This window comes from Botryllus schlosseri, chromosome 4, assembly GCF_051294905.1.
Source record: "Botryllus schlosseri isolate E-star chromosome 4, Bs_hap1, whole genome shotgun sequence".
Lineage (NCBI taxonomy): Eukaryota > Metazoa > Chordata > Ascidiacea > Stolidobranchia > Styelidae > Botryllus > Botryllus schlosseri.
This window is the reverse complement of record NC_137239.1, coordinates 24,791,546-24,818,150: the sequence shown is the minus strand read 5'-3', so window position 1 is coordinate 24,818,150 and position 26,605 is coordinate 24,791,546. Positions and strand designations below refer to the sequence as shown.

The window sequence follows — 26,605 nt, the reverse complement described above, 5'->3', positions numbered from 1 at the left end:
TTTCATGCAGCAATAGGGGTGTCGTGAGTCAGTCACTCCCGGAAGGTAAAGGCACCAACTTATACATATGGTTTGTGACCTCTCTTGGCCACTATTAGTTGCAGGTCAATTTTGTGCACCAGTAATCCAAAATAATGTATTAGACAAGTAGTTGAATGGGAATTGTAGTAGATTTAGGTTTTGATGACTGTGGGGTTCAGCGAATGCTTGCATATAACCGTAAGTGTTCTGTAGGCAAAGGTTAAGAAACACTGGTCTATATTATATGTGACCGGTTTACTCCTGAAAACGCATGTAGCTATATATTATTCGACGATCTATGTCTTGTAACTGTTACAAGTTGTATTAAGTAAATATTCACCGACGTATTCCTAATGTTGACTAGAGTGAAACCGCAACACTGACTTCGAGTGATTATAATGTGGCCTATGAACGTGTTAAACATTTGATGTCTTCGGGGACAGAAGTAGGCGTATTTCCTTCAAAGAATATTCGCATTGGTTGGAAATATACTGGGTAGCCTAATACAAGCATTTTCAATCTAATCAGTCTCAGAAATGCTTTGCGGGCGGGATGATATCGTTTGAGAGCCGGATGCGGCCGATGGGCCGCATGTTTGAACCCCTTGAACCGGACTGATATCAACGTAAGATAAAGGCAGATTGATGGATAAATGGATATATATCAGCGCTGATCGACATGCCTCGACTAGAAATCATCTCGTAATATCGTGTAGGCCTATATCGTGTAGGTCTATGTAGAATAGAATCTTCATTGTTGACTGGACATTGATATTATTAACCTATAATCGCCTGTTCGATTACACTCAGATTGCCACCATTGAAGACAAAGTGCTAAGTAGATAAATAGCGACGACTACAATTTGGAATAATATATATTGATCTAATTATATCTTAATGGCTAAACACGGTCAAAATCGACGTGGTCAGAATGTCAACCAGCCGACGGTATCTCAACTTCCATCCGACGTTACAAGTAAGTTCTCGTTAAAGTTTACTAATTTCCTCTCCAAAGTCCTTGAATAGTAGACAGTATTATCAAAAATTGTGGTATTCAGTTCGTCTATATAAAAAATCACCACTTTTCATGTTTTCCAGCTATGATGTTAGCGCGTGGAGTTGGCGTAGCTGGTTAAATTCTCGACCAAAAACCGGAGAAAACTCGGTCTGAATTCGATTCGTTGGGCTCCTCAGTCCCGATCCCTCGCATTTATTTTAATAGCTTCTTTACAAAAAGCCGAAAGAAAGACCTTGTCAAAAATAAATTACAGCAAATAGATCACTTTTTAACGTTGTTACACCTAGCACTAGGCCATGGGGTAGTGCGGAGCATGGATCGGAGCCGGATTGGATATCCGGCCGGATTTTTACAATTTTGGCCGGACCGGATCGGAGCCGGATCAGTACTTTTTTGATAAGGCCAGAATCTTTGTGGATAAGCATGACTATTACAATTAAATAACTACTAACCAACCACACGCAAGTAACCGCCAAGCCATTGCGAACATAAACGAGACATGTTTATCAATTCACGGAACCCCCGTACCGTGTAGGGCCGGATTTCTGGCCGGACTTTGTCATTTTTGGACGGAGCCGGATTGGAGCCGGATCAGTACTTTTTCCTGATGCGGCCGGAGCCGGATCGGAGCCGGATCGGAGCCGGACTAGAGAATTGAACAATCGGATCGGAGCCGGACCGGAGAATTTGTCGATCCGTTCCGCACTACTATAGTGCAGTGGTTCCCAACCTTTTTCCTTCATTCCCCACTTCCGGTGAAGTCCGAGTCTTCATTCCCCAGATCCAAAAAAACCCTCTATCAAACCCTCAAACACGCTCTCTACCATGAAAAATACGTAGGATTTTGTATAGTAACGACTTGATATCGATGCAAGTTAGAATTGATACGACCCGTGTATAAGGAAAACCAATGATTTTGGCATATACTGATGGTTTATCTGACCAATAGTGAATCCTAGGTCGAGATGACTATGGTCGTATTTTCTTTTAACTTTGGTGAATCACCAGAGTGATATGTCGGATGTCACGGATAAGCCGTTTGCTTAATTCAGTGCACCTAATATCTCTGAGGCGTCTGACTGTAGAGGGGTCAGAAACATATGGACCGCGAGCCATAAATGGCTCTTCTGCTAACAAAAAATGGCTCTTTCATAATATTATAATTTTGCACATTAGCACCATGTCATTCATCAATATTGACTTAATCTTTTGATAAATATTCATAACGAGTGGCATCATCATTCTTGTGGAAGACGAGACAAGTTCATAAGGTCAAAACAGTGACATATCCTGGGAAGGGGTTGGAGCTCAGGAAATAAAAATTTTGAAATTTATGCCAATATTGACTGCTGATAATTGCTCATTATTATTAGTCCAATGTAATAAATTTTCCATAATATCGCAAATATCCTACCTTCACGTTATTTAGTGGAATGCATGGGACAAATCTAATCCGTATAGTTCGATAGAGAGCTGCTCGTCTAGTATCTTATCTAACATCCCAATTCCCCGTACCTATTACTGCACGTCGTAAAATCTTGGATTTTACAATGTGTCGATTAAATATGGCGACGCCTGTGTAACCAGCTAAGCTAGTTGTCAATTGCTTAACGCATGTTGCATGCTCAAACGTCGGACATCGGGTTGAAACATCATATCCGCGTATAAACGAAAATCTGATGCACACGACGAATCGCATGCAGTGAACTTCGATTTGGTGCCAACACGACGGAGCAAATCTTCATTTGTGATGCAACCGTCAATTTGAATCATTGTATTTCTCTTTCAGAATTACAATTGAAAATATAGGGTCAATAGGGCTCTTCTTGGTCTAACGAGCCATATTTGCTTTATATTTAAAATTGTAATCACAGAGAGCCATACAACGATGTCAACGAATATTGGTTACGTTATTTTGGCGCGAAAGTGCAGTTCTCTGCATTGGAGTCGTCATGTGACACCCACACCGCTGAAGGCGGTTGCGCGACATAACGATACAGTGCGAGACGGCAGTTGAGCAATGTACAAGGGACAAATTGGTCGGAACGTTTTGCAGATACATATTATCTATTCATTAATCGCGAATATGGACGACTACGCTTGCAATATGAATTTGTAAATGGGAATGTTACTTCCAAGGTAATTTATTTATCGTCATTGATGAGGAAGACGATGCGAATTTGAAAAGTTCCTTGTCATATGTCATGCAGGCGTCGCCATGTCTGCTATTCTCTCTGACCAATCAACGCATCGCACAATTCAAGGCGTGCGAAATCGGGTACGGTTGAATCACGATTGATATTGGTTGCAGTCGTGACAGAAACTTTGTTTCAGAAAGTATAGAAATTTCGTATCGAACTATAGACGTATTACTTTTTCCCGATGTACGTACACCCCTTAATGACTTGTATGTCCTATTAATGAAGAAAAAACTAATATATTGAACTGATAAAAGAGCAAGGAGCATTGAGCAATTATCAGCACGCATTATTTGACGTGACTTTGGATTTTGAAGGGGATACGCCCCGTTTTGACCTCACATAGACTTGTCTCAGCTACCACAAGAATAATGAATCTGGCCGCTGTAAAAAGTTGTATCTAAGTTACAGCAAAGTTGGTGAACAAGATGCGAATTACGTGCCAAATTCAAAATCTATTCTATAGCCATATCATATCCTCAAAGAGCCATATATGGCTCGCGAGCCATAGGTTCCCGACCCCTGCATATAGACGATCGCATTACACTGGCAACATAAAACTTATTGCGTACCATATCCCGCCAAATTATGCGAAAGCGTTATTTCACGTCATGCTGCTCGTAGCTAAACGCGTTTGTGACCCCAATACTGGTTTTACAGAATTAAAAACAAGTTTTTTGTACAACATGCGATAAAATTAGCGACGCATACAGTCCAGAGTAGTGAACTGGTAACGGTAATCGCAGTGTTGCACCTCCGTGTGATTATTTTGCAAGTGCGGCTGTTCCCCACCAGAAACACCCGAATTCCCCACAAGTGGGGAATTCCCAACCGGTTGGAAACCACAGCTGCAGTGTATGTTACTTTGAGTGAGCGTTTCGTTCGATTCGAAATGTGTCTGTTCATTACATCCCGTTGTGTCTTGTGTATTGGATTATACATCACGATTACACGTAGACATCAGCAACTTGAATAATATATCATGTAAAATTATTTCAATGCTGCTACAAGTCGCAATATTGATCAATCGATTTTTCTATATTCTACATCCGTCAATTATGAATCATGATTCTTTATACTGTAAAGTTGACACTTTTCGAAATAAGTACGATTTCAGAATCCTAATCTGCAGAAAGAACTCAAATCTTCACATTCATGAGATATTCAGAAACACCTGTCAAACTAGAGTGGCAATATCAGTAAGGTTAGATGCATAAGATCATGATTTACAACTTTCAAAAATGTACGGAGGCTAAACTGCATGAAACTGAGAAGATTTCGAAAGAATAGAAATTCGAACTACCGGAAACTTGTCTCCAATTTTAAGCAGTCTCGAATATTTTATTTCCTGATTTACCAGATTTTTTCGTTTCAAAGCGTTTCAGTTATTCGCTAGTTTCCTGAAATTTGTTTTAATGATTTCCGACCCATTTCCCGCTGGTTAGTAGGCGCTGTGTAAATATTTTCGCATTGTTTCCATGGACATTCGAAACAGGATGATATTCATTCGGATAGTATTTACAAAATATCAGCAATTACCAAATATTTCACACAGGGATTTTGCCAGCGCCCGGAAGTGATCACATTTATGCTGAAACAATAAATAATCCACCGGACGATTTCGTCGGATATGAAAACGCAACGGACGTCAATGGTAAGCAAGAACCTCGTTATTGAAAATTTCAAGGGCTTTGATGCAATTCATAGTAATATCAATAGATGAGATGGATGTATCGTCAAGGGACACAGCATATTTCCTCTATCCCTGGTATTATCAAGCTTAGAATTTTCAATAAGTGAATTAAAGCAAAATAGAGCCTTACAGCGGCATCAATGATAGTGCAGCAGGCCTGTTTTCTAGTGGCCCAGGTGACCGGTATTGACGTGCTACAGGTGGGTTTTCCACCCGCGTCTGTTTTTTTCGAGCATCACCTGGTTTTGCTGACTTTCCACCACTTTCTAATCATTTGAAGTCAGTATTCTATTACCCGAATTGATGAAAATTTCTGAACATGAAGCGGCGCTGGCGGCATCCACCAAAAGAAAGAATCTTCCATCGGATCTTCAATCCCCGGTGTATTGGAAAGAAATGCAACGCTCGGAGATAGAATTATCAATTGCATGCAGGTATGATTGCCTAAACTTACGAAGATTTGATTCGTATTTGCCAATAGGAATCATTGTTATCAGTACTTGAGGGTGGATAGACCTTCTGTCGTATATGAATCCCATGCTGTTCCACGAAAGCAGCAATATCGCAATGGTGGAGAGACCAGGGATCCTTATACGATGTGTCGCCTAAGACGTACCAGAAACACGTTTCGTTCTACGTCAATTATTTCAAAAGTCGTCAGTGGGTTGTTCAACTTCTTTTAATCTAAGGGTGGCAGGGGTGGGGAGTCTTTTTCGACCGAAGAGCTATATTGGTCCAATATTTTTAATCGTATTCACGAAAGAGTCATACATATCAACTGTTACGTCATAATTAAAATTTCGTGACGTATCGGTAGCACTAATATAACGGATTCGTAGTGATATTCCTATGTTCTCTGCCCATATGCCTAGGTGGAGCCAAACATGGTCACTACAGCAGTACATACTTACTGCAGGGTGTGATACGTCAGTGACGTGGGTTAGGGGAGACAAGTAAGGCAGTGCCTCACATGTCGTCAATGATGAATGAAGGAAAATTCTGAAACTTTCAATGATTATATTGGTATTGTCCATCGATGTTTATGAATGACTAGATTTTGAACATTTTTATTCCGATAATCACGGAATTTTCATATTTATCGTTCGAAAATTTAACGCGAAAGGGAAGGAAAGGCACAGAAGAGGCACAGACGGGCTAAGCCTTACCTATGAAAGTGTAACTTATCGTAAATCGAATATATAATCACTGAGAGCAGTCAAATGTATTTCTCGCGCGTATTCGGAATATATTTAAAATTGATCGACTTCCAAAGTATTTAGCGTAACATATAACGTTGCGCTACACGCCTACATTTTTAAGGCGGTGCTAGGAAGCTACTCGCCAATCAAGAACATGGTGTGCTATGGTGTTGTTTTTAATTGGAATTTGTGAATGTCACTTTCAAGGCAATTTTTTCCTAGGTGTAGATCAGGAAGACATCACTGCGTATTTGAAGACTGCGTTGTTGCCATGTCTGCTAATCTCTCTGAATGAGGGTAATACCGTGCAATCTAAGATTTCGTGGCGCGCGATTGCCGGTAGATCGAATTTGCGAGTTGTGTTAGTCGCCGGCGCGATACCAGCTTGATTTTGAAGATTTGCGCACCTTGAATTTGAGGATTTCGAAAAGGGGGATACGCCATCATCAGAATCCGGGGCTGAAAAGCCCGGTAATTAACGAAGTGTAATTCTACGTTGTCGAGATACTCAAGTACGGGGTACAAGATGAAGTGTGAAATATATTGGCTATTCGAGCATATTTGTCCAACATGTTTAAAAAGATTTTTCACGTATAGAACGAGCACATTGGCAAATCTCAAACGTTTAAGGCTCCATGGGCTTTTCGATAATCGATATGGGGGTGAATTGTTCGGAAATAATATAATTGATGTGAGAATCATAACCTACCAAAGCGTTGATTTTTACAGATTGAAATGTTATTGTTGCTGGCATTTTATCAAATTGGTTAAAAAGCCACCAATCATCAACCATTCGAGAGAAAGTTAAATATCTATGCGTTTCGGGATGTATACCCAAGTATGTTCAAAATCCATCATGGTGAATTCTAATTCAACAACTGACTTCCGTAACAACGCACAGAATATAACGTTCATTAAATTGGGCTTATAAATTCCATCTTCAATCTGACACATATAACTCGAGACAGATTCATACACCTATGATGTATAATATATATATATATATAATACATATAATTTAACTGTGCGGATCCCCAACTAGTCTGAAATGATATACGAGCGCTTATAAGGATAATGAACACTGTGCTGTGGTGTTGGGCGACTCTACGCGATGTATTGTTTGATGTATTGCCAATTTACCCGTATATTACTGTCATGAAAGTTTGTTTTATTCAGAGAATTGCTTGATGCTGATGCATTATCGAAGTCAGATCCAAGTAAGTGTAAATAGAAAGCTTGTGTGCTGATCTTAAAATTTATCGAATCCCAAACTCTGCTTCTCAAACATTGGGATACAGACGTGGTACCATGTACAAGCCGATCAAGATAGCGTAATGGTTAAGCGTCCGGCTTCTTGATCGGTAGGTCGTGGGTTCGATTCCCGGCCGGGTCAGACCAAAGACCTGATTAGTAACACTGGTATCCATGGCTTCCCTGCTTGGCGCTCATGCATTACTGGGATAGCGTGGAGGGGTGGTGCATGACTTAAAAAGTCGTAAAGGCTATATCTGCACTTCCTTGTCCAGCGGCATATGCACATCATGCACTCATGGTATGCATATGCGCAGATCGTGTGTATGTATATCATGAGTCGGTGTATATACCGCGAAAACATCGAGGACAAAAATAAACTACGTCCTTCCTTCCTTCCTTCCTACCAGTAACCTGCATCACCAATATAGAATGTTGTATTCGTTCGATGGGCGGTATTTATCTATTATTCATTCAGCTCCATTGCTGCATCTGGTAATAATAATCAATTATCGCTTAGGAGTTACTTGAAATCTTGCTTATCGATCTCTATAGGAAAGCATATTGTTTTTAAATGAAAATTCATCGGTATTAGTCACTCAAATGACTTGACTGTCAGCTAAACCTGATTTAGGCTATAAATTTCACTCACATGAGCTGTTGCATTTGTTTTTGTTATCACTAGGTCCATTTTTATATGACCTTAAAAATCAATTATATGACTTATTTTTGGGAAAATATGACTTTAATGACTTAATGCGAAAATCGTGTATTTTTACATGCAACCAATTTCACACATGGAACTGACGAGTAAAACATGAACAACATAACAGTAATACACATCCATTATTATTTTAAACCACTTTTGTTGTACAGTTTCATATGGTGTGGAATGTTGGAGTCTTTAAAGTTACCATTTGGACGTAAAAATGACTTTAGTAAGGAAAATGAGCGCTCCACAGACGCTGATGTTGGTTGACACTACTGCAGTTTTGCATATAGCGCTGGTGAAATGTCTTGTCTTTGTAGCTCCATAATTTGTTTCACATCGTTTTTGTCCAATCGGTTCTTAAAGTAATTTTTGAGTTCAAGCGGATCTTTTCCGAAATCGGGGGCATTTAGATCAGACATGGGGTAATCGCGATTAGTAATCGTAATCGATTACGACGATTACAGCATTTTCAAGTAATCGTAATCGCAATCGATTACATTCGAAAAAAATCCGAAGTAATCGTAATCGACTACTTCCCATATCTAATCGATTTCTTTGTGAAATAACGATTACTTTTTAGTTGTACAAGGACTATGACATACACTGAACATTCGTGAACAAGGAAGATGTATTATACCAGGTTCATGATAGCACAAACGTCTGATTTTTAAATGCCATTGCTCATTATTACGTCAGAAGTAGCCTATTAGCTTTGCTAGTCATTGCGTAAGAAGTATCCATAGTAAATAGATGTTTGATGTAGGCCTACTTCACGTACATTCGTGTGATTGTAAGAACACCCGCCGTGCTGTATATCATGTTATCAACACGTTTCACGCGCCAGTACCCCGCAGCAGGATAATTAATCACCACTCTACCTAGTAACTTGTGTATTGATGTTTGGGTATTGGGTATGCAAAGGCAGTTTGACCGTTGCTGCTTGGCGAGCAGTAGGCCTATGTATAAAGTACGTACGTACACAGGACAAAGATTTGAGATTTTGTACTCGTCAAATAAAACATTACGGTTTCCACAACGAAGCAATAAAAATCAACAGTCGCTGATATATATCACAACCGAGCCGTTTTTGCCGTTTCTCGTAGCGGCAGCTTACAGTACATTATCTGTATTAAGTTGAAGGCAGAATGTTATGTTCTCTTCATCTTATTCTCATATGACTCTACTTTAAACATGCGCTAATCGTTATTTCATAATTCTTTACTCAACATTGGGATCTGCCGACATATCCATGAGCTTATATATCATGTCAGCGTGGGTTGTAGCTAGAATCAGGACCGAAACAGCTATTCGACCCCCAGTCTAAACGTTAGTCTTTGGCACCCATAGGGTGGTAATTTCAAGTTGAAGACTGAATTTCGTCAATAAGATTCGTAATCGCATTACATTATTATTAATTTTTAATCCTCTCTCTCTCTCTCTGCCCCCGATGGTCAGATTTACCTGTAGAGCTGGGGGCACGTAATTCATAATTATACCGTATGTTATCTTGTCATAATTACTTTGGTGTGTGTTGGTAATTCGTGACTTCCGGTATGTTATATAATCAAAAGATATTGTTGTATCCAATGTTCCCTCTAATTTTTGACGAGTCTGCGCACACTCACCAACTTTACTGCGCAGACCCTTGGACAACAGTGCGTAACGACTAAAAAAAAGGTCATCACCTCGGATTTTTTGTGCGCAACTTAGATTTTCTGTGCGCAGAGACCGTGACAGCACTGCGCATTTGCCCACGTGCGCAGCTTAGAGGGAACATTGGTTGCATCCCTAACGTAGCAGACTAAAAGAAAAACTTTCGTGAGACGCACACACAAATTGTCATGTCTTTAATGCTCTGTGGGTGTCCGGGTGGCATTTGCATTGTGGTGGGCTCGGATTGGAAGGACCGGACTATTAGTCACGCCCACCCAGCGCGGCTATTGACAATGGACACATACCCTAAGTTTCGGCCAAGGTCTTTCTTTAGTAGCACACTTCGTGAAGTCGCGTGTTGGTCGAAATTGCATATGCCTTTTGGTGTGTCGTGGCACTGTATTGACTGGAACCTAAATGCCTATTGCTATAAATTAGGGTTGCATTTAAAACAAAAATAAATTTAAAGCGATCATGTTTGCAACAAGGCCTTCGTTTAAAACATGTTTTTATTCTTTTTGTTGTTATAGTTTTTTAAGCCTTGACGTCACGAATGTGGATTGGCATTGACCATTTAAAAATATAGGCTAAATATAGCTCATTTGACGAAATATCTGTACTATAACTATTGAACCGACTATTTTGAGGGGTTCCAACGATCTCATATCGATATATGCCGGCCAAATCGGGTGGTAATTGTGGAATTATGGCATAATTTTACAACTTAAAAAAACTCTACTTAGTTTTTTTTAAAGCCTTTGTTTAAAACACTGTTCAAAACATATTTTAAACAATGTGTTTTAAACACCAATTTGTTTTAAATGCAAGCCTACTATAAATTATGTAGGCCTATGCTTTTTTTGTTGGAGGGGACGTATGCATTCAAAAATCAAGCTTATCTATAGAGAGAATTGTCAAGTTAATTAAATCTCTTGAGAATACTCTATAATTTATGTTGGTTTACGAAATACTCTTGAGTCCCCTCCAAGCTCGCTCCCCACTGTATTGGGAAATTTGGGGTGCGGCAGTCATGCACGTGGCAAGAATGCAATTCGTTGGGTGCGATAAATCGTCCTCTATAAATATAGGCAATGGGTACATTATGACGTAACAAGCAAATGACGCATCTTTTTTTAAAGGAAGTTTGTTATCTCATTAGGCCTTTCAGCGCAATCCATATATTGTCTGCCAATATAACTTCTAAAATGCAAAATAAATGTAATCGTGAGTAATCGTGATTACTTTTCCAATGTAATCGTAATCGTAATCGACTACTTACTGATTTTGCTGTAATCGTAATCGAAATCGTAATCGTAATCGCGTCATTCGGAAGTAATCGTAATCGCAATCGATTACATTCATGAAGTAATCACCCCATGTCTGATTTAGATCAGCATGAGCCTCTTTGATAGCGTACGTACAACTTTCCATTTTCAGTATCAAGTTTGAAATATTGTTGTAGTGGAGGCATATTTCTGTTAACTGACTCGTCAACTTTGGATCGTTCACTAAATCGTTGACGCTCTTTACAATAACTCCTTCAGCTTCCACGCGTTGACTATTTCTTTCAGTTGTGGAAGTCTCTGAACTTCAAATTACGTCCCACTTCAGTGCACAGAAGTAAGACGGATTGTGTAGCAACACAATGCAATGTGTGACCTCATAATGCAATGTGTGACCTCATAGGTCTGGGACTGTAATGTTATGTAGGTTAACCTTACAGTTGCCTTCGTTCAATCAGAAACTGCCTTACTTTCTTAGTGCGTAATTGCTTCAATCGGCACTTTTTATTTAAAATATACAGCAATATGACTTTATAACTCAAATATGACCTAACCAGGAAAATATTACTTGATATGAGTTTATAACTTTCTTAACACCCCATATGGATGCGATTTTTGCGTTAAAATTGATTTCACGACTTACTGATGGATATAAAAAAATATGACTTTAATGACTCTAAATGGCCCTAGTTATCACCTTTTGTGCAGTTGGTGCCTGATATGTGTAACTGCGATTTATCGACTGAGTGACAATTCATTTGAGTGACAAACGAAAATTACAATTGAGTCCTACTTATTCATGTATGCTAGCAGTGAAAAGTAAAAATCGTGGCAATAACAAAATTAATACAATTATTGGCTTTTCTTATTCAGCCATTGGTTAAAAATACAATAGTCTTGATATGCGTTTTTTTTATCAGTCGCGGTGATGTTTACTCAAGACATGAAAACGAAGGAATGGGTCGAATACGGACGCACTGAGATGATTCGAGACACGCTTAATCCGGACTTCGTAAAGAAATTCGTGATCGATCACTATTTTGAGAAGAAACAGCGCCTGAGATTTGACATGTGAGCTTCCTCACCATCCTACTCTTCCGAATTAAAAAAAAGATTCCCTTTTCAGATACGATATCGACTCGAAAAGTCCAGCCTTGGATAAGCACGTATGAATTGTATGCTTTCTTATGATACGCACCAAATACATTTTGATGGAATAAATAGGGTTACTTCAACAAGATCTATTCTACTATGTATAGTATATTCTTTGAATTAAATTTAATACACTTGCAGGATTTCTTGGGAAGAGTCCTTTGTACGCTAGGACAGATCATCGGAAGTCGAAGCAATAAATACGAAGCACCGCTGAAGTTAGTATGGTGCAATAGTCCCAAATTTTGTAGTCATGGACTCTGGAAGTTTCAATTCTGATAATATCCAATAAATATGCAAAACACCACATAACATTTGTAATAGGAGAAAACTTTAAAAACTTTATCACGGTCAGCAGGAATGATGATAAGGACAATCAACCTGGCGTAGATACCAATATTCACCATAACCGTAAATATATTAAAAAAAAGGTCGGTAGAACTATGCTTCCATAAGCAATTGAAGAATATCTAGCGTAGCGCATGACGAGTTTATAAGAAATGCAACAAATTACGCATTGTGCTGATGCATATTAAGAATAGATTATTGCTCTCCATAATCCCAACATCAAACGAGTTTGTCTTTTCGATGAGAATAAAGAGAAAATATCTTCTCCACCCGACCGTTGGAAGAAATACCGCTCAGTTCAACAACGATAATTTTGAGCCTGCTGCGATATTGCCGTTAGCTTTGAATCATCATTACTCGGAACGAAAATAGGAATGAGTATATAACTTGAAAGTTTCATTTGGTAGTCATTTTGGAAATTTGTCACATATGGGAGATATAATCATTGCTATCGTGTCGGATTACAAACTCCATGATATTGGCGAATTTGTATTGTCACGCTGCTCAGATTTTTGCTTCACGCTTGAAAGTGAAATTGTGATATGGAGCATGCGTACTGTCGCGGTTTTATGCGTATTTGTGACGACCAAGGATTGCTTTACAGCTCTCAAGTCCCTGCGTTCGCTCCAAATTATGTATGCATCACGAAACCGAACAAAGGTATTTAAGTTCCCTAGTCCGACTCCGATCCTGTTTCTTCCAAATCGAATCCGGCTTCGAACATATCATACCAAGTACGAATCTGGCTGAAAATAATAAAAAAATCCGGTGAATTGCTACGTCGATACAAAGGAAAATACGAGGAATTACATGTTTAATTACACTGTTGTCTTATCAAATTGAATAAGAAATGGCTCAGGCTCAGACTCAGCAGCAACCATTAAAACAGTTCGGCATATCTTTCGCTCGCTACCAACTTGCCGTTGTCTGAATCATTCAGAGTATGTGCAGATGCCCTTTATGACGGCATGCCCGAATCAACCAAGTTGTCATGAGAAAGTTTTCCTGGAAGTGATGTCTGCACCTTTGAAACGGGAAATTCAATACGAAACGGCAAATTGCGCGGTATTTCTCTTCGTTTTAAATGTTTGCAATAATTAATTAGTAGGGCAAGTTTTTGCAACTTTTGCAACTTTTTGCAGCTTCCCACAGCTTCCTAAATACTTAAACTGCATGTAGTATTACGCCATAAGCTGTTTGTGGAGATGTTAGATTGCAACTTTTTGCTACTTTTTCCATTTTTCATAAAACCTTTTACTGCAAGTTTTATTATATATTGCGGAAAATACGAGCAATTTAAAAAACACTCCGTAAAACTATTTCTAGATTCTATTCTCCTTGATTAGCAAAATATATAGCTGGATTAGCTGCCTCTCAATGTTATCTGTGACGCAACAGCTGACCTGCAACTCGAAGAAGTATGAATTGGCGGTAGGCTAAGCCCACACACACGGAAACAAATTGCGTCTAGTCTTTCGGGGTCCAGTCTTGTTGAGATATAGCTTAGTTAGCGAAACTGTGTCTCTATAAAAGTGCATTCGCTATTTTGCAAGTAAAAAGCGACAATCGCGATACATATTGAGATCACAGTCCAAGGCAGAGATGTCCAACATGCGGATCGCATGAGATTTTTGCGCGGCCCGCGAATCATTTTCACTCCCAGTAGTATTTTGAACTTTGAATTTTAGCCTAACTAACGTGTACCAGCCAGCTTTTAGAGGTGAAGGTTATAGTATGGGAGCTGTTTGGTTATACAACGGAACAATTTGAGTATCCAATGCTCTAAAGATCGTTCAGCAATAAAACTTTTTACTGCAACTTTTCATTAAATTAGTGCAACTTTCTCACGATTTCAGTGCAACAAAAACCTGTCCTAATGATAGGTGTAGCCGACAGTATCTCGTCTTTCGCTAGAATCCGCTCAAAAGTCAAAGGAAGAATCATCATAGCCGCCGAAGAATTGAGCTCGTCAAAGGATATGATTCATATGAAGTGGAGCGGAAAGAAACTGGACAAGAAGGACTTTTTCGGAAAGTCGGACCCATTCCTACTGTTTTGGAGGTGCAACGAGGATAGAAGGTAAGAATTGATGATCGACATTTCGCAACTACGTGGATAGGTCCAATCACCGAAGGCTGCATCGTTCAATATTTACAACGACCCGGAGTAAATGCCAACAGGCAATTGACCGTTTCAATAATACAAATTCGTGATACCATATGAATTTTGCATCAGCGCACACTGAATCCTTACATACCATCGATGCAGGCGCGTCGAATGCCCATATATACATGGTAAACAAAATATGCCAATATTAAATCAATTATTGCGATCCCAGGTAAATTTCGTTATGCTGGTCACACATATAGGTTCGGGAGTGTTCAACGCGTACTCATGGACAAAGCACGAATGTAAAAATGCTGCATAACAATGTGGTCGACATTGGTCGGAAGCCCTTTCCGTCGAAAGAGCCATATTTATCCTATATTCTCAATTGTCAATGCCCATCCAATTTGACGTCACGATTTATAATTTGTGAGGTCATGGCACAAAAAACAGACAAAATAAGAACATGTTTTAAACGAGGGCCATGTTTTAAACACGTCTGTTTTAAATTGATTTTTGTTTTAAATGCAACCCTATACACAATACTATACTACGCTTCTAACAATGGTACAAAGCGATATTTTATTGTATATGCGTAATTCAATACGCCACGATTTTCAAATCGAACCTTAAACGCATCTATGAATTATCAATATGAAATCTCGTGTGAATTCTCCAGTTTCACAATATGTCATAAGACTGAAGTTATCAAGAACACGCTCAATCCAACGTGGAAAGAGATTGCAATTCAGTCGCGATCACTTTGCAATGGCGATCCGGAAAGAACAATCAAGGTCGAAGTATATGACTGGAACAGAGGCGGCGGGTAGATGTACATATACCTGAAGTTGAACTGTATGGTTTGAAGAGATTTTGCTGCAGGCACGACTTAATCGGAGAATTCAAGACCAGCGTTCGCAGGCTCCGTCGAGGCCCAGGTGCCGAAAATACGTATGATGTGAGCCATGTTTTTTCATTCCGCATCTCTATAGATCAGTGCTTCCCAACCTCCTACCGTTCGCGACCCACTTTTCATCCAAATTTCATTATGCGATCCACCATGAGATATGACAAAACGAATGAACAAATGATCCAGTGCAAATGTGTAGTTGTTGTTCGGTGTTTTTCGACTGCGATGGTCATTCCTTATTGGTATTCCGTAGCTGCCGACTGGTTGCCCCCTTATTGGCCTTTTCATAATACCGCTTACCTGGGTGAGATGACGAAGGAGCCTATGTATACATATATCACCAACACTTGCTAATTCGAATGCATAACTATTCTGAATGTATCGCCATTAGGACACTGTCCGTTTTGACACTCACCGTTTCGAATGTCTGACCATTCAGACGCCCACTGTCTTGTTGATGTTGTTGTTATTGAACAGTTTTTGGCGCTTATAGCCCCTTCAGGTCATTTGCGCCACGGTAATGAATGTTGTGATGCTCACAATGTTTATGCTTTTGGTACGCTTAATTCAGCATCTGCTACGCTAAATAGTTGGATGGAATATGTAGGGACGATTCACAATCTCATTTCGAATGGGGACAGGTCTTTCGAATATGATATTAGATAACTCGCTGCTATCAGTATTAATATTATTATTATTAATATTACAAATTTGAGTGGTGCTTTTCGCCATTTATGGCCTTGTGCTGATATGATAAATAATGACCATATTGCAAGACTGCGTACTTACAATACCCAGGCTTTGATTGATTGTCCGCTAAAACCATGCTGACAACTTGTACGAGTAAATAACGCTAAAACGTGAAGCGTTATTATGAAATTATGAAAAATAGAGATTCGATTCGTTTCTGGCGTCTATATTGGAGTTCCAATATAATAGGATGCGATCCGAATTCACCCTATCTTCAATTTATGTTTTTTCGGTCAACTGTAGTGTAGACACCCGGAGAAGGTCAAAAAGAAAAGGTACCAACATTCTGGACATATCCGCCTGCTGGACTTTCGTATTGACAAGGAACCAACTTTTTTCGAGTATATTCGACACGGGTCTGTATCAATGCACATTTAGCTGACAAGTTCGCACTGCCGTGATACGTTGTCACTGCTAACTTTATATTCGTCGGCGTCGTCCGTGCGCAATACGCCATGAACGTAAATACCATGCGAAATTGCGCATGACAAATCCTGAGTAAATTCCGCAGGTTAGTTTAGAACTATTCGTAACAGCATGTTTAATTTGCAGTACGAAAATGAGCTTTGTGGTTGGTATTGACTTGACGTCTTCAAACGGTAACCCACACCTGCCGGGATCATTGCACTACATCGACCCAAAACAACCCAATCAATATTCCTTAGCAATTCAGGTGATTCATTTTTATTTTTACATGATGATGATAATATGTACAGTTTACTTTGAATATAAATGCGTGGGAAAAACGAAACAACGTCTGCAGGACCGCATAAAACATCATTTTCCTGACTTTATTAGAACACGCGCATCACGCTTGGCGAAAGGCCCATCCTTGGCTCATCCCTTGAAGCTTGATTTAGAACAGGCAAAGCCATAAATTCTGCAATCCGCAAACATCTGTTAGATAATCCTATTTTGCTGGAAAAATTATCGAGACGACATAGTTCGTGTTATTGAGAGAGGACGTTCACACTTTCTTGTGTCTTGGGGGAGTTCGCGCTTTATCTAAAAATGGTACATCAAGCGGAAGCGGTCTCTGCGCTCCGTTTATTCGACATTTCATGCCGGTGACGACATAATTAGAGATTCGATTGTTGATCATGATCTAAATTTTAGTAATTATTTTTAACAAATCAATACACCACACGATTGCGATATAATGAAAAGTTAGGAGTGTGATGAAACTACTTGGAGTAGTCTTTTAATCAGACACCCGCCTTGGCCTACAGCATGTAAATAAGAGGCTTGCACACTAGATAAAAGAAAGGATAGCTGAAAAGGAAGCGACAAAAATTAATGTTACATGTGTCAGTAGGCGTGAGCGTTATGTCAGATTGTGGTCCGGTAATCTCGAGGGCAGACTAGTATTGATGTACAATGTTCATTCCAATTCTCTACTAGTTGCTGACGATTACCCATTACGAGTGTCTGCCGAAAATATTCGGGTTCAGTTCAATATGATTATACTATTAAATTGTATATTGAAGTTCTATGCCTTCAAGAAGTTCTTCAAATAGATATATCGAAAAAACGTTACTAACCTCCCTTATCGGCTAACCGCTACACGGATATACAAATAAGGAAAGCCCTCTTCTAAAAGGCTTACATATGTCCTCTTTCTGGGACATTTGTCCAATTTTCTCATGAAAAAATGAATGGTCCCCTGAGGACCCCCTCTTTTCGCGTTTCGAGTTAGTTGCTCAATGCTCATACATTCAATAAGACTTCTATGCAAGACGTTGTATATATTTCTAAAAAAATACTGTAACAATGAATTAAGCAGAATTGCTGGTTTAATTTTGCCCCCGGCTAATTGCCCGACCATCTCTACTTTCTTGATTATCATTGCAAATATTGTTTGACGCTCTCTGTAACATGTGGCATCTTTAATACATGCTACGATCCGTCGCAGGTATTCAGATAAAAGTACCAATTTAATACATCTATTGGTTGGAGGAGTTTAGTTTCGAGCATCGTACCGGTTGTATATAATTTTAATCATATTTTATGTGAGCATTCACAAACTCGTTAAAAATGATCATTCCTTATCTGCAACACTTAAGGGAACCACAAATTATTCATGGCGCGAATCCAAAAAATAAATCTGATTTTTTGTTGTGTTTTTGTAAATTTTGCCTGCAACTATATGCCAGGGTAATGCAACACATCATCAAACTCAAACGTAGCCATTGTATTTTCGTTTTACTACCAAAGAAAAATATCATATTTTTGGGTTCTGACGATATGGTTCCATTAGAAATTGAGTACGGACTAATTAACTGAGGTCAGCTATAGGCGACAAGATCTTTTTTTCACATTTTTGCATAAATTGTATTGTCCATTAGAATTGGATAAGATGTGTTCATGATGCAATATTATTGAACCAAGTAATTATCAACTCCGGGCCAATAACAGCAAATAGAAACAAAGGTATTTTTAGTCTAACATATTCAAAAGAATTTTCTCCAAAAGTCATAGTAATCAATTACACTATGATATTTATGACAATTAACGTTAAGTCATGGATGCAGCACATTTATTGCTTGATGGTATACCTGTTTGAATTGATCCACAGGCTGTTGGAGAGATAATAGAAGACTACGATTCAGATAAGCTGTTCCCCGCATATGGATTCGGAGCAAAATTGCCTCCAGACGGGGAAATATCGCACTTTTTTCCAATAGTAAGTACAGGCCCCTATGACAATCGGCGGTATTTCAGAGCATTTGGTAATGTCTGATATGCAACGTTAGATAGCAGCCTGCCGTTTGATATTCGAACAAGGCATAGGCTACACCGAAGGTTTGCCTTCCGAAAGCAGCCAGATCCGATTCACGGCTGAAAGTATTTTGATGACTCTAACAATTTGATCCAAACTGATTAACTATATTTTGCTTAACGATTGTAAAATGAAGCAAATGAACTCGCCAGTCGCGATGCACTAATTTACTGTTTTGTTTCCAATCCCCATCTGCTACAATTTAATCATCTTTCGCATAGAACTTCAAACAAAACGATCCAAATTGCAATGGAATAAAGGGAGTATTGGAAGCGTATCAGACATGCCTTAAAAAGATAGTACTGCACGGACCCACAAATTTCTCTCCTATCATCAGAAGCGTGACAGAGTAAGTCATATTCACTTCCCATGCCATGGCGCATCACGAATGCAGATATGTTATCAGTCCATTCCCACATGCAGAATGGCTGCTAAAGTGCCCGACGGATCTGAATACTTCGTTTTGCTGTTGATTACTGACGGAGTGATCACCGATATGGAAGCCACGAAAGACGAAATCGTCAACGCTGCCAAATACCCGATTTCTATCATCATTGTAGGCGTTGGAGACGATGAATTCGATGGTAGGGATCGCATGGATATACATTACCATCGGGGTCTCAAGTGTTACTCAAAGTTTAGATGTCCTTAATTTTTGTTATACGTCGACGGCAACCATGTGTGCGTCATTTTCTGGCGATTCCCTTGAGTAGTGCAATAGGTACACTGATTAGCGACCACTATAGCCTGGTCCAGGGATTCTCAGCCGCTGGTCTACTACAAGTTTCCTGTCGGCCCGCCAATTATATCAGAATTTTATATCTCAATTCAAAATTGCAACAATTTGCATGTTCTTCAATTAATTAAATATAAATAAATAAAACAGCAAATTTTAGATTTATTCATAAATTAGGAACATAGTTTTTTTCTGTATTAGTGTCGTTGGCCTACTTTTGGCGTATGTCACCACGGTGCAAGTGTCTTACGAAATTATTTAACGTAGCCTACAATTCGTTTCGGACAAGTTGCACGTATAAAACTACGCTAAATTCGGACAGTGCAATCAAGCGACACTTGGCAGTATAATATAAGCTGCGGCAATCACTAAAGTCGCATTTCTTTCAAAGGAAACCGAACATTCACCATCAAGTTAGTGGTCTTCAACAGTGTTTCGCGAGCTTCTCCTTGCAGAAACTTCAATAGAGCAGCGTATCAATATCTGAGTTGCATATATTTTTCGTGAATAAATCTAGGGTTAAATTATAATTTTTGGTGGTTCACCTGTCCGCAACATTTGTATTGAAATCTGGCCGGTCCACTAGGTCAACAAGGTCGAGAACCACTGGTCTAGTCTATATATACCGAAGGTTTCGCCAGATATGTCTTGGTCATACTCGGGCAAGCTTTCTCGTCGCCTATCTATTTGGCAGAACACTTCGCGGAATCGCGTGTTTACCGAAATTTCACATGTCTAGGTTTCACATGTCTTGGTGTGTCGTGTCGCTGTAATGGACGATATGTGCCATAGTCTAATAGTCACGTAGCCTCAGGTTGCACAGCACAGCCTTAATTAGACACTACGATCCAAATATCTCGTCGTCTCCAATTTAAGTTGAAGTCATGAAAAACATTCGTCAGCAGCTATTATGTTCCTAAAAAAAGTCAGAGTATTCGAACTGCAGCTAACAGATTCTCATGAGAAGTCAATACTTCCATGCGATGCGTGACATTGAGGTGACCCGTCATCGCTTCTCAACAGTTACTGAAATTACTGGCACACATTTCTTTAGCGTTCCGCTTTCTCGACACGATCGAGACAGAGAATGAATTTTAGCTACAGGTGTCAGTCGAGGATATGAATTAACAGTTTGTGTTATTCATGGTACGACTATATATTCGCGACAGGCATATTTCCTTCATTTTGATTCCATATCTGCCGACATGTAGCAGAGTCCACTTCTAGGCTTTTTTAATACACGAAGGAACTGTCATACGGCGGACGGAGAAACCTATGGTAAAATCCGAAATCCAGCGATAACAACGCTATTTTCAATTTGAATAAATACCCCCCAAAAGAATGGATACTTCAGCCCACCCCCAATTACGGGTTGGGTGGGCGGCAGTTACGCTCACGATCACGCCCATGGTACGACTGAACTTTATATTTCCAGCCATGGAAGAGCTTGACGGCGATACCGTGCGTTTGTCATACAGAGGCGTCGACGCGGAACGTGACATTGTACAGGTGAGTCAAATTTCTCTTTTCCTGACAAAGCCCCCTCCCCCCCAGACCACCATTTACGGGTCACGGGCCAGTTCATCTTGACTCTAGTCTTTATACATACCATTCACTAACACACACAGTCACGCACACTGCTTACGTATCGAAACAAGAAACAGGAAAATTCTAGCACCTTCTATTGGTTTAATACGCATATGTTCGCTAATCCCAACCTCGAGGGAAGCGCGAAAGTTTTTAAACAAGTATATATACAAGCGATTGGTCAAACGGTGGCACTGAATCGAGCGAAGCGCAGAAGAAATTTGAAGTTGAATTAATATGTAAAAAAATTCAACTCTATATGTTGATTTATGAAATAATCTTCGCTCCCTTGTAGTTCTTCGGTATTTCTGTGCGAACTATATTTCAAAAGATGAAAACAGAAAATGCCACATCTGCAACGCAACAACAACAAAACGTCCTCTTTCCCCACGGGTCACACGAGCTCCGTGGGCCAATCTTCACGGCCATCAACCAACACCACTCGAACTAGTTGACGAGCAATCAGTCAGACGCACGAGCGTTCGAGGAAACATACAGTACACAAAATCCACACAAAAGCGCAATTTCAAAGGTATTTCGAGTCCAACCCCCTCCGACCATGACCTGGGTAACGTGCGGTGCAGCGATAAGACCTTGGCCGTAACTGGCTTGCGAAAGTCTTTGATCTTAATATGTCCGGCCATGGAAATGGTCAGCACCAAATTGTCCCTCCTTCCAACCTAAGGAGACAGTTTCAAGCACAGTAGCCTACAATTGCGACGCGCAGAGCAAAATAATGCACCACGATTTGAAGTCGCGTGAGTCGGACATGCTTCAGAGAGCTGCGTTGCGTACAAGTGCTGTCTGCGCGTTTTATATGCCATGCCTTCCCGTAATAACGTTGCATCTACTAATATTAATGAGTAGTGGCGAGATAGCGCAGTGGTATGTAATCCGCGGCTGCAGCAGCGATGGGTGCGGGTTAGAGTCCGACCGAGGTCGACGTCCGATACCTAAGGGTTGGAGGTATACCTAGGCTCCTCCTCGCCACCTCATCCGTGCCAGCGGTGTCTTACAAATGCCTAGAGGTGGGCCGTGCTATTAGTCGGCAGTTACGGAAAATAAGAAGAATATCGGTCTGGTGTAAATGACCATAGTAGTCGACAAACACCATGAATACCCCAAAGCAAACAAACTAATATTAATAATGGATTGTTTTTCTACGTGTGAGGCTTAGGCTATGTCACGCCCTAGCGAGATGCCACTGAAAATAATCTTTAGGTCGCAGTCTAAAAAGCTTCAGAACCACTGCTTTATCATTAGCAGTCGGATATCTCAGATACTAACCGATTTTTTATGAGGAAATCGTCCAACGTTTACATTCTCATACGTATGGATGAATTTATCCATTTAAACAAATTTCATTCTCAATATCCTTGTTTCAAATGTCGGCGATTTAGGTCACCTAATCATCGAAAACAGAACGGAATTATTTGGGAATCACAACAGAAGCGAGATAGACCCATGAACAATGTTCTTTCCAAGTTTCGCGCTGACATTCTGCGCGCAAAAAAATACACCTCTGGTTCGAAAAAAATTATCACTGCGTCTTTCGCAGAAGGCACTGCTATTCATCTCACCGACCTGAGGATCATTTCAGATGTACAAAAGTACTTCACTAACTTGTAATCAGTAATTCGTAATCAGATGAAGCGATGTCATCTCGGTAGAAACGTCTATTTCAACCCAAATTCTCTAAGAAACATCATCTCATCTCTCCATCGGACAAGCAAGTTCACGTTCCTCTTTTTTATATTATGTTGTATTTGCACCCATGAGCGTCGCATTTTTTGTTGAAAATAATTCTTGAGTGATTCTTGTGACAGTCTTTTGTTTTAATTGGAGTTCGAAATAGGACAGAGTGTTATTGTGTATGCCTGCTAATTGCAATTCATTGCTGCGCACAATAGTTACTCAACAGGGCTTTGCAGATGTTGATCGTGAAATGATACAACCATGCAAAGTAGGGAATTGAATTACATCGGCTTCTCAGCAGCAAAATTCTGATTTATTCGATTCGTTTGAACGGGAATCTTCTATATTCCAATTAACTTGGTCGCTGCTGGACAGACTTGAAACATATGCACCAATATAAAATTTCAACTAATTGCGCATTTGCCAGAAATCGGATTTCAATTGATAAGGTCGTACGCTCATATAGTTCTTGTTTCTGTCACACTTGAATATTCATATTTAAAATCCCACTGTATGTCTTCATAGTAATGAGTGCATGCATTGCAGGTATTAGAACGTCACATCCGTGTATGTAGGCCTATATATATAGAGCAGGGGTCGCAAACTCTGAACGGGTCGCGGGCCACTTTTCAAATTTCGTAGCGGCCGCATGAGTTCCATATCGATATAAAGTAAACAACCATGTTTCAAAACTCCACGTCAGTACAACGCTATGCTACCTAACATAGGCGATGACGCCATAGTGACTGCAAAAGAAGTAACATTTTATTAAATGAATAAATATACAACAAAAGATCATTGTCATCAATTTCATTTTATTTTGAACTGTGAGCTGTGCACGATACCTGGAAACGCTTTTGGGGGCTAGATACGTTACTAGCTGAAAGACCATCAACACGTAAAGCTTAATCTTGTGGGTAAACCCCAAGTCAGTGGTTCTCAAACCTTTTTAGACATGACCCCCTTAATGATACTGAAACATTTCGCGGCCCCCTTGTCGTCATATCACAATGCATCCGTAATGCTAGCAATCTCGACGGATAGTTTGATGGCATGGAAGGTTATGAATGTTGATGAGAGAATTGTATAATATGAATTCCGGACTATACATAGAGCAATCACTAGAGCTATGAATTCGAGGTAAATCGCACGGAGCTTTCTTCTGAAATCTCAAATCCAGCCGTGGGCCGCAAAATATGACCTCGCGGGCCGCGTGCTGGTGACTCCTGTTATAGAGGCTAGGGGTGGCCAACCTTTTTGCTATTGATGACCGCATTTCGGCTAGTCATGTAGCCTACGGCCGCCACCAGGGCATAGTGCGTAATGAGCAAACTGGACGTCAAATACCCATTTTAAACTCTCCATGCCCATTTTCGGTGAGCTCCAGACTAATCTGATTATCCATATCGGCGTGCTATACTCACCGAAATTGCGGGGGTCATGTAATGAATCTGAAAATTGGCTTCGTCATGGTCTCGCAATGTTCGAAAATTTTCCAGATTCACGAATGAATTTCGTCATTAGTAATCGTAGTTTCCGATATTCCTATTAAACATTTAGCCTTTCTCAGCCCATGTGATCAGATTCCGCGGTAGAGTTGATGGAGGCTTCGTTTACGCAAATTTAAGCCCAAGTTATAAATGATGATGTATCTTCCGGTGGTACAATTGTAATTACCGGTAGCCACTTTGTTGCATGCTGTTATTTCTTGGCCTCCCAGCAGGATTGCAGGAATAGAGTAAAGATATTGAAATCGCCCGAACGCTCCAGAAACAAATTTCTTTCGTGAGGAAGACACGATTCCGAGTTGGTATTTCTATATGGGGCGCATCAGTTTACTCTGCTGTTCGCATCTGTACTGCGGTGCTTAGGTTACAAGGGGTAGGCCTATTACTACATTAAAATCGAAAAATAAAGTACAATCGAATCGCGAGAAGCGCGGAGAAAATTTGAAGAAAATTTGAAATTGAATCAACCAATATCCGTGAAGTTGAGGTTTATCATCATTGCGCTTCATTGCTTCTTAACCCTTTGCGACACCACAGAGTCGCACGACGTGTGTTATGATGCTTATTTTAAAAACCCTTTAGCTGTAGTTCATATACGTTGGCGTTTTAAAGAACATGGTTTCAATGGCTTAATTTCAAGTTGAGACTTCATCATGTTTCAGGTGCATTTCCCTTCTGCACTCCTAATGTGCTTACCTGGTGTCGTGTAATAAAGCGAAATGTAAATGCTGTAATTTGATTCTATCAATAAATCATGTGGCTTGAATGGATGCATGCACGTATGGTGTTACGCACTGTTTTACAACAGACTGCGAGTGCGCAGTGAGATGGTGTGTTTGCGCAGACTACTGAAAAATTAGAGGGAACATTGCCCATGACATGTAAAACCAGTGTGCGAATGTAGGCTACTGCTGGGGATTTCGTCAACAGCATTACATATAACAAAGTTATGTCCCATTGGAGGATATCTCTGAATGCTACTATTATATCACTACAATCCTCAACGATGCTATATGATAGCGGATCAACTATCCAACTCCCCTCCCATACGTGGGTCACACTCATTAGATTAATTAGTGAACGTCGCAACGTTGTTGTCATCAAATTGACCAGGGTGCCGATGGGTGAGGCCGAAACGTTATTCTATATTTGAACACAGCCCTGTCAGTGAACGATTTTCTGAGATCAGCAATCGATTTTTGAGAAATTGAAAGTATAGGATCTTTGTCGTCGATGTGGCAAAACTGCCAATGAAAATGAAATTCCATCTCATACTCGGAAATTTGAATAGTACATTCATATTGAAATGAACACGAATATTTTCGGCTGACACTCGTCAGGGCAATCGTCAGCAACTAGTAGAAAATTCAAAAGAGCAGCGTATATCAACAATCGTAACACAAAATATGACGTAACCAGCACGAAATATCGAATACGACAGCGTTCAGTGTACTATTTTTAGATGGTACACGAACACTTTTTGTTGTGTCAACAAATAGTGCGTTTTATTTCAGTTTGTGCCTATGCGCAACCATTTTGGAGCCACGAAAGACTGTGTCATGAGTCAATCCAACTTGGCTAAGGACGTACTGGAGGAAATACCGAGGCAGCTGGTCGATTATATGAGAAGCAGGAGTTTTCATCCGCAAGAAATACGGCGCACGGAATCTACCAGCTTCTGAAGGACATTTCTACGATTTTGTCACACTAAAAGCATCGCGAATGTAATTTGTACTACGGGTACGGGCATATTAGAGGAACGCCGGTTGAACTGAGATTTGGCAATTTGACAAAACAAAAGACTAATACTGTGTATCGTACATTGTAATTGTATTAGTGATGATTTGCTTGATTGCTTTCCAAGAGGTACAGTAACTTCGATCGAGAAGCCGCACTATTATATGTCCTGCTGATATCACGTGTCGTGTTTCCATATAATAATCTGAATTCAGTGATTCTTCTCGAACAGTGCATGGAGGTTGAACATGGATAAATCAGCGAGAGTTA

At 40.0% G+C, this 26,605-nt stretch overlaps 1 protein-coding gene across 1 annotated transcript; it reads left to right on the top strand.

Annotated features, from left to right (window-relative positions):
• Positions 1-299: 299 nt before the first annotated feature.
• Positions 300-26,605, top strand: LOC145437542 (copine-8-like). The gene is made up of 17 exons (XM_080314807.1): positions 300-996; positions 4,792-4,890; positions 5,255-5,363; positions 7,305-7,345; positions 11,948-12,098; positions 12,154-12,193; positions 12,321-12,397; positions 14,442-14,606; positions 15,313-15,459; positions 15,516-15,591; positions 16,537-16,649; positions 16,846-16,966; positions 18,869-18,976; positions 19,294-19,421; positions 19,496-19,656; positions 21,244-21,317; positions 26,113-26,605. The coding sequence occupies exons 1-17, from the start codon at positions 918-920 to the stop codon at positions 26,278-26,280; spliced, it is 1,857 nt and encodes a 618-aa protein (XP_080170933.1). The 5' UTR covers positions 300-917; the 3' UTR covers positions 26,281-26,605.

Bases quoted from the DNA above. Each gene is read 5' to 3' on its own strand.
- LOC145437542 (XM_080314807.1), top strand. From the start codon at position 918: ATGGCTAAACACGGTCAAAATCGACGTGGTCAGAATGTCAACCAGCCG. The intron at 16,967-18,868 runs GTGATTCATTTT...ATTGATCCACAG, and splicing joins AATATTCCTTAGCAATTCAG to GCTGTTGGAGAGATAATAGA. The intron at 21,318-26,112 runs GTGAGTCAAATT...GTTTTATTTCAG, and splicing joins CGGAACGTGACATTGTACAG to TTTGTGCCTATGCGCAACCA.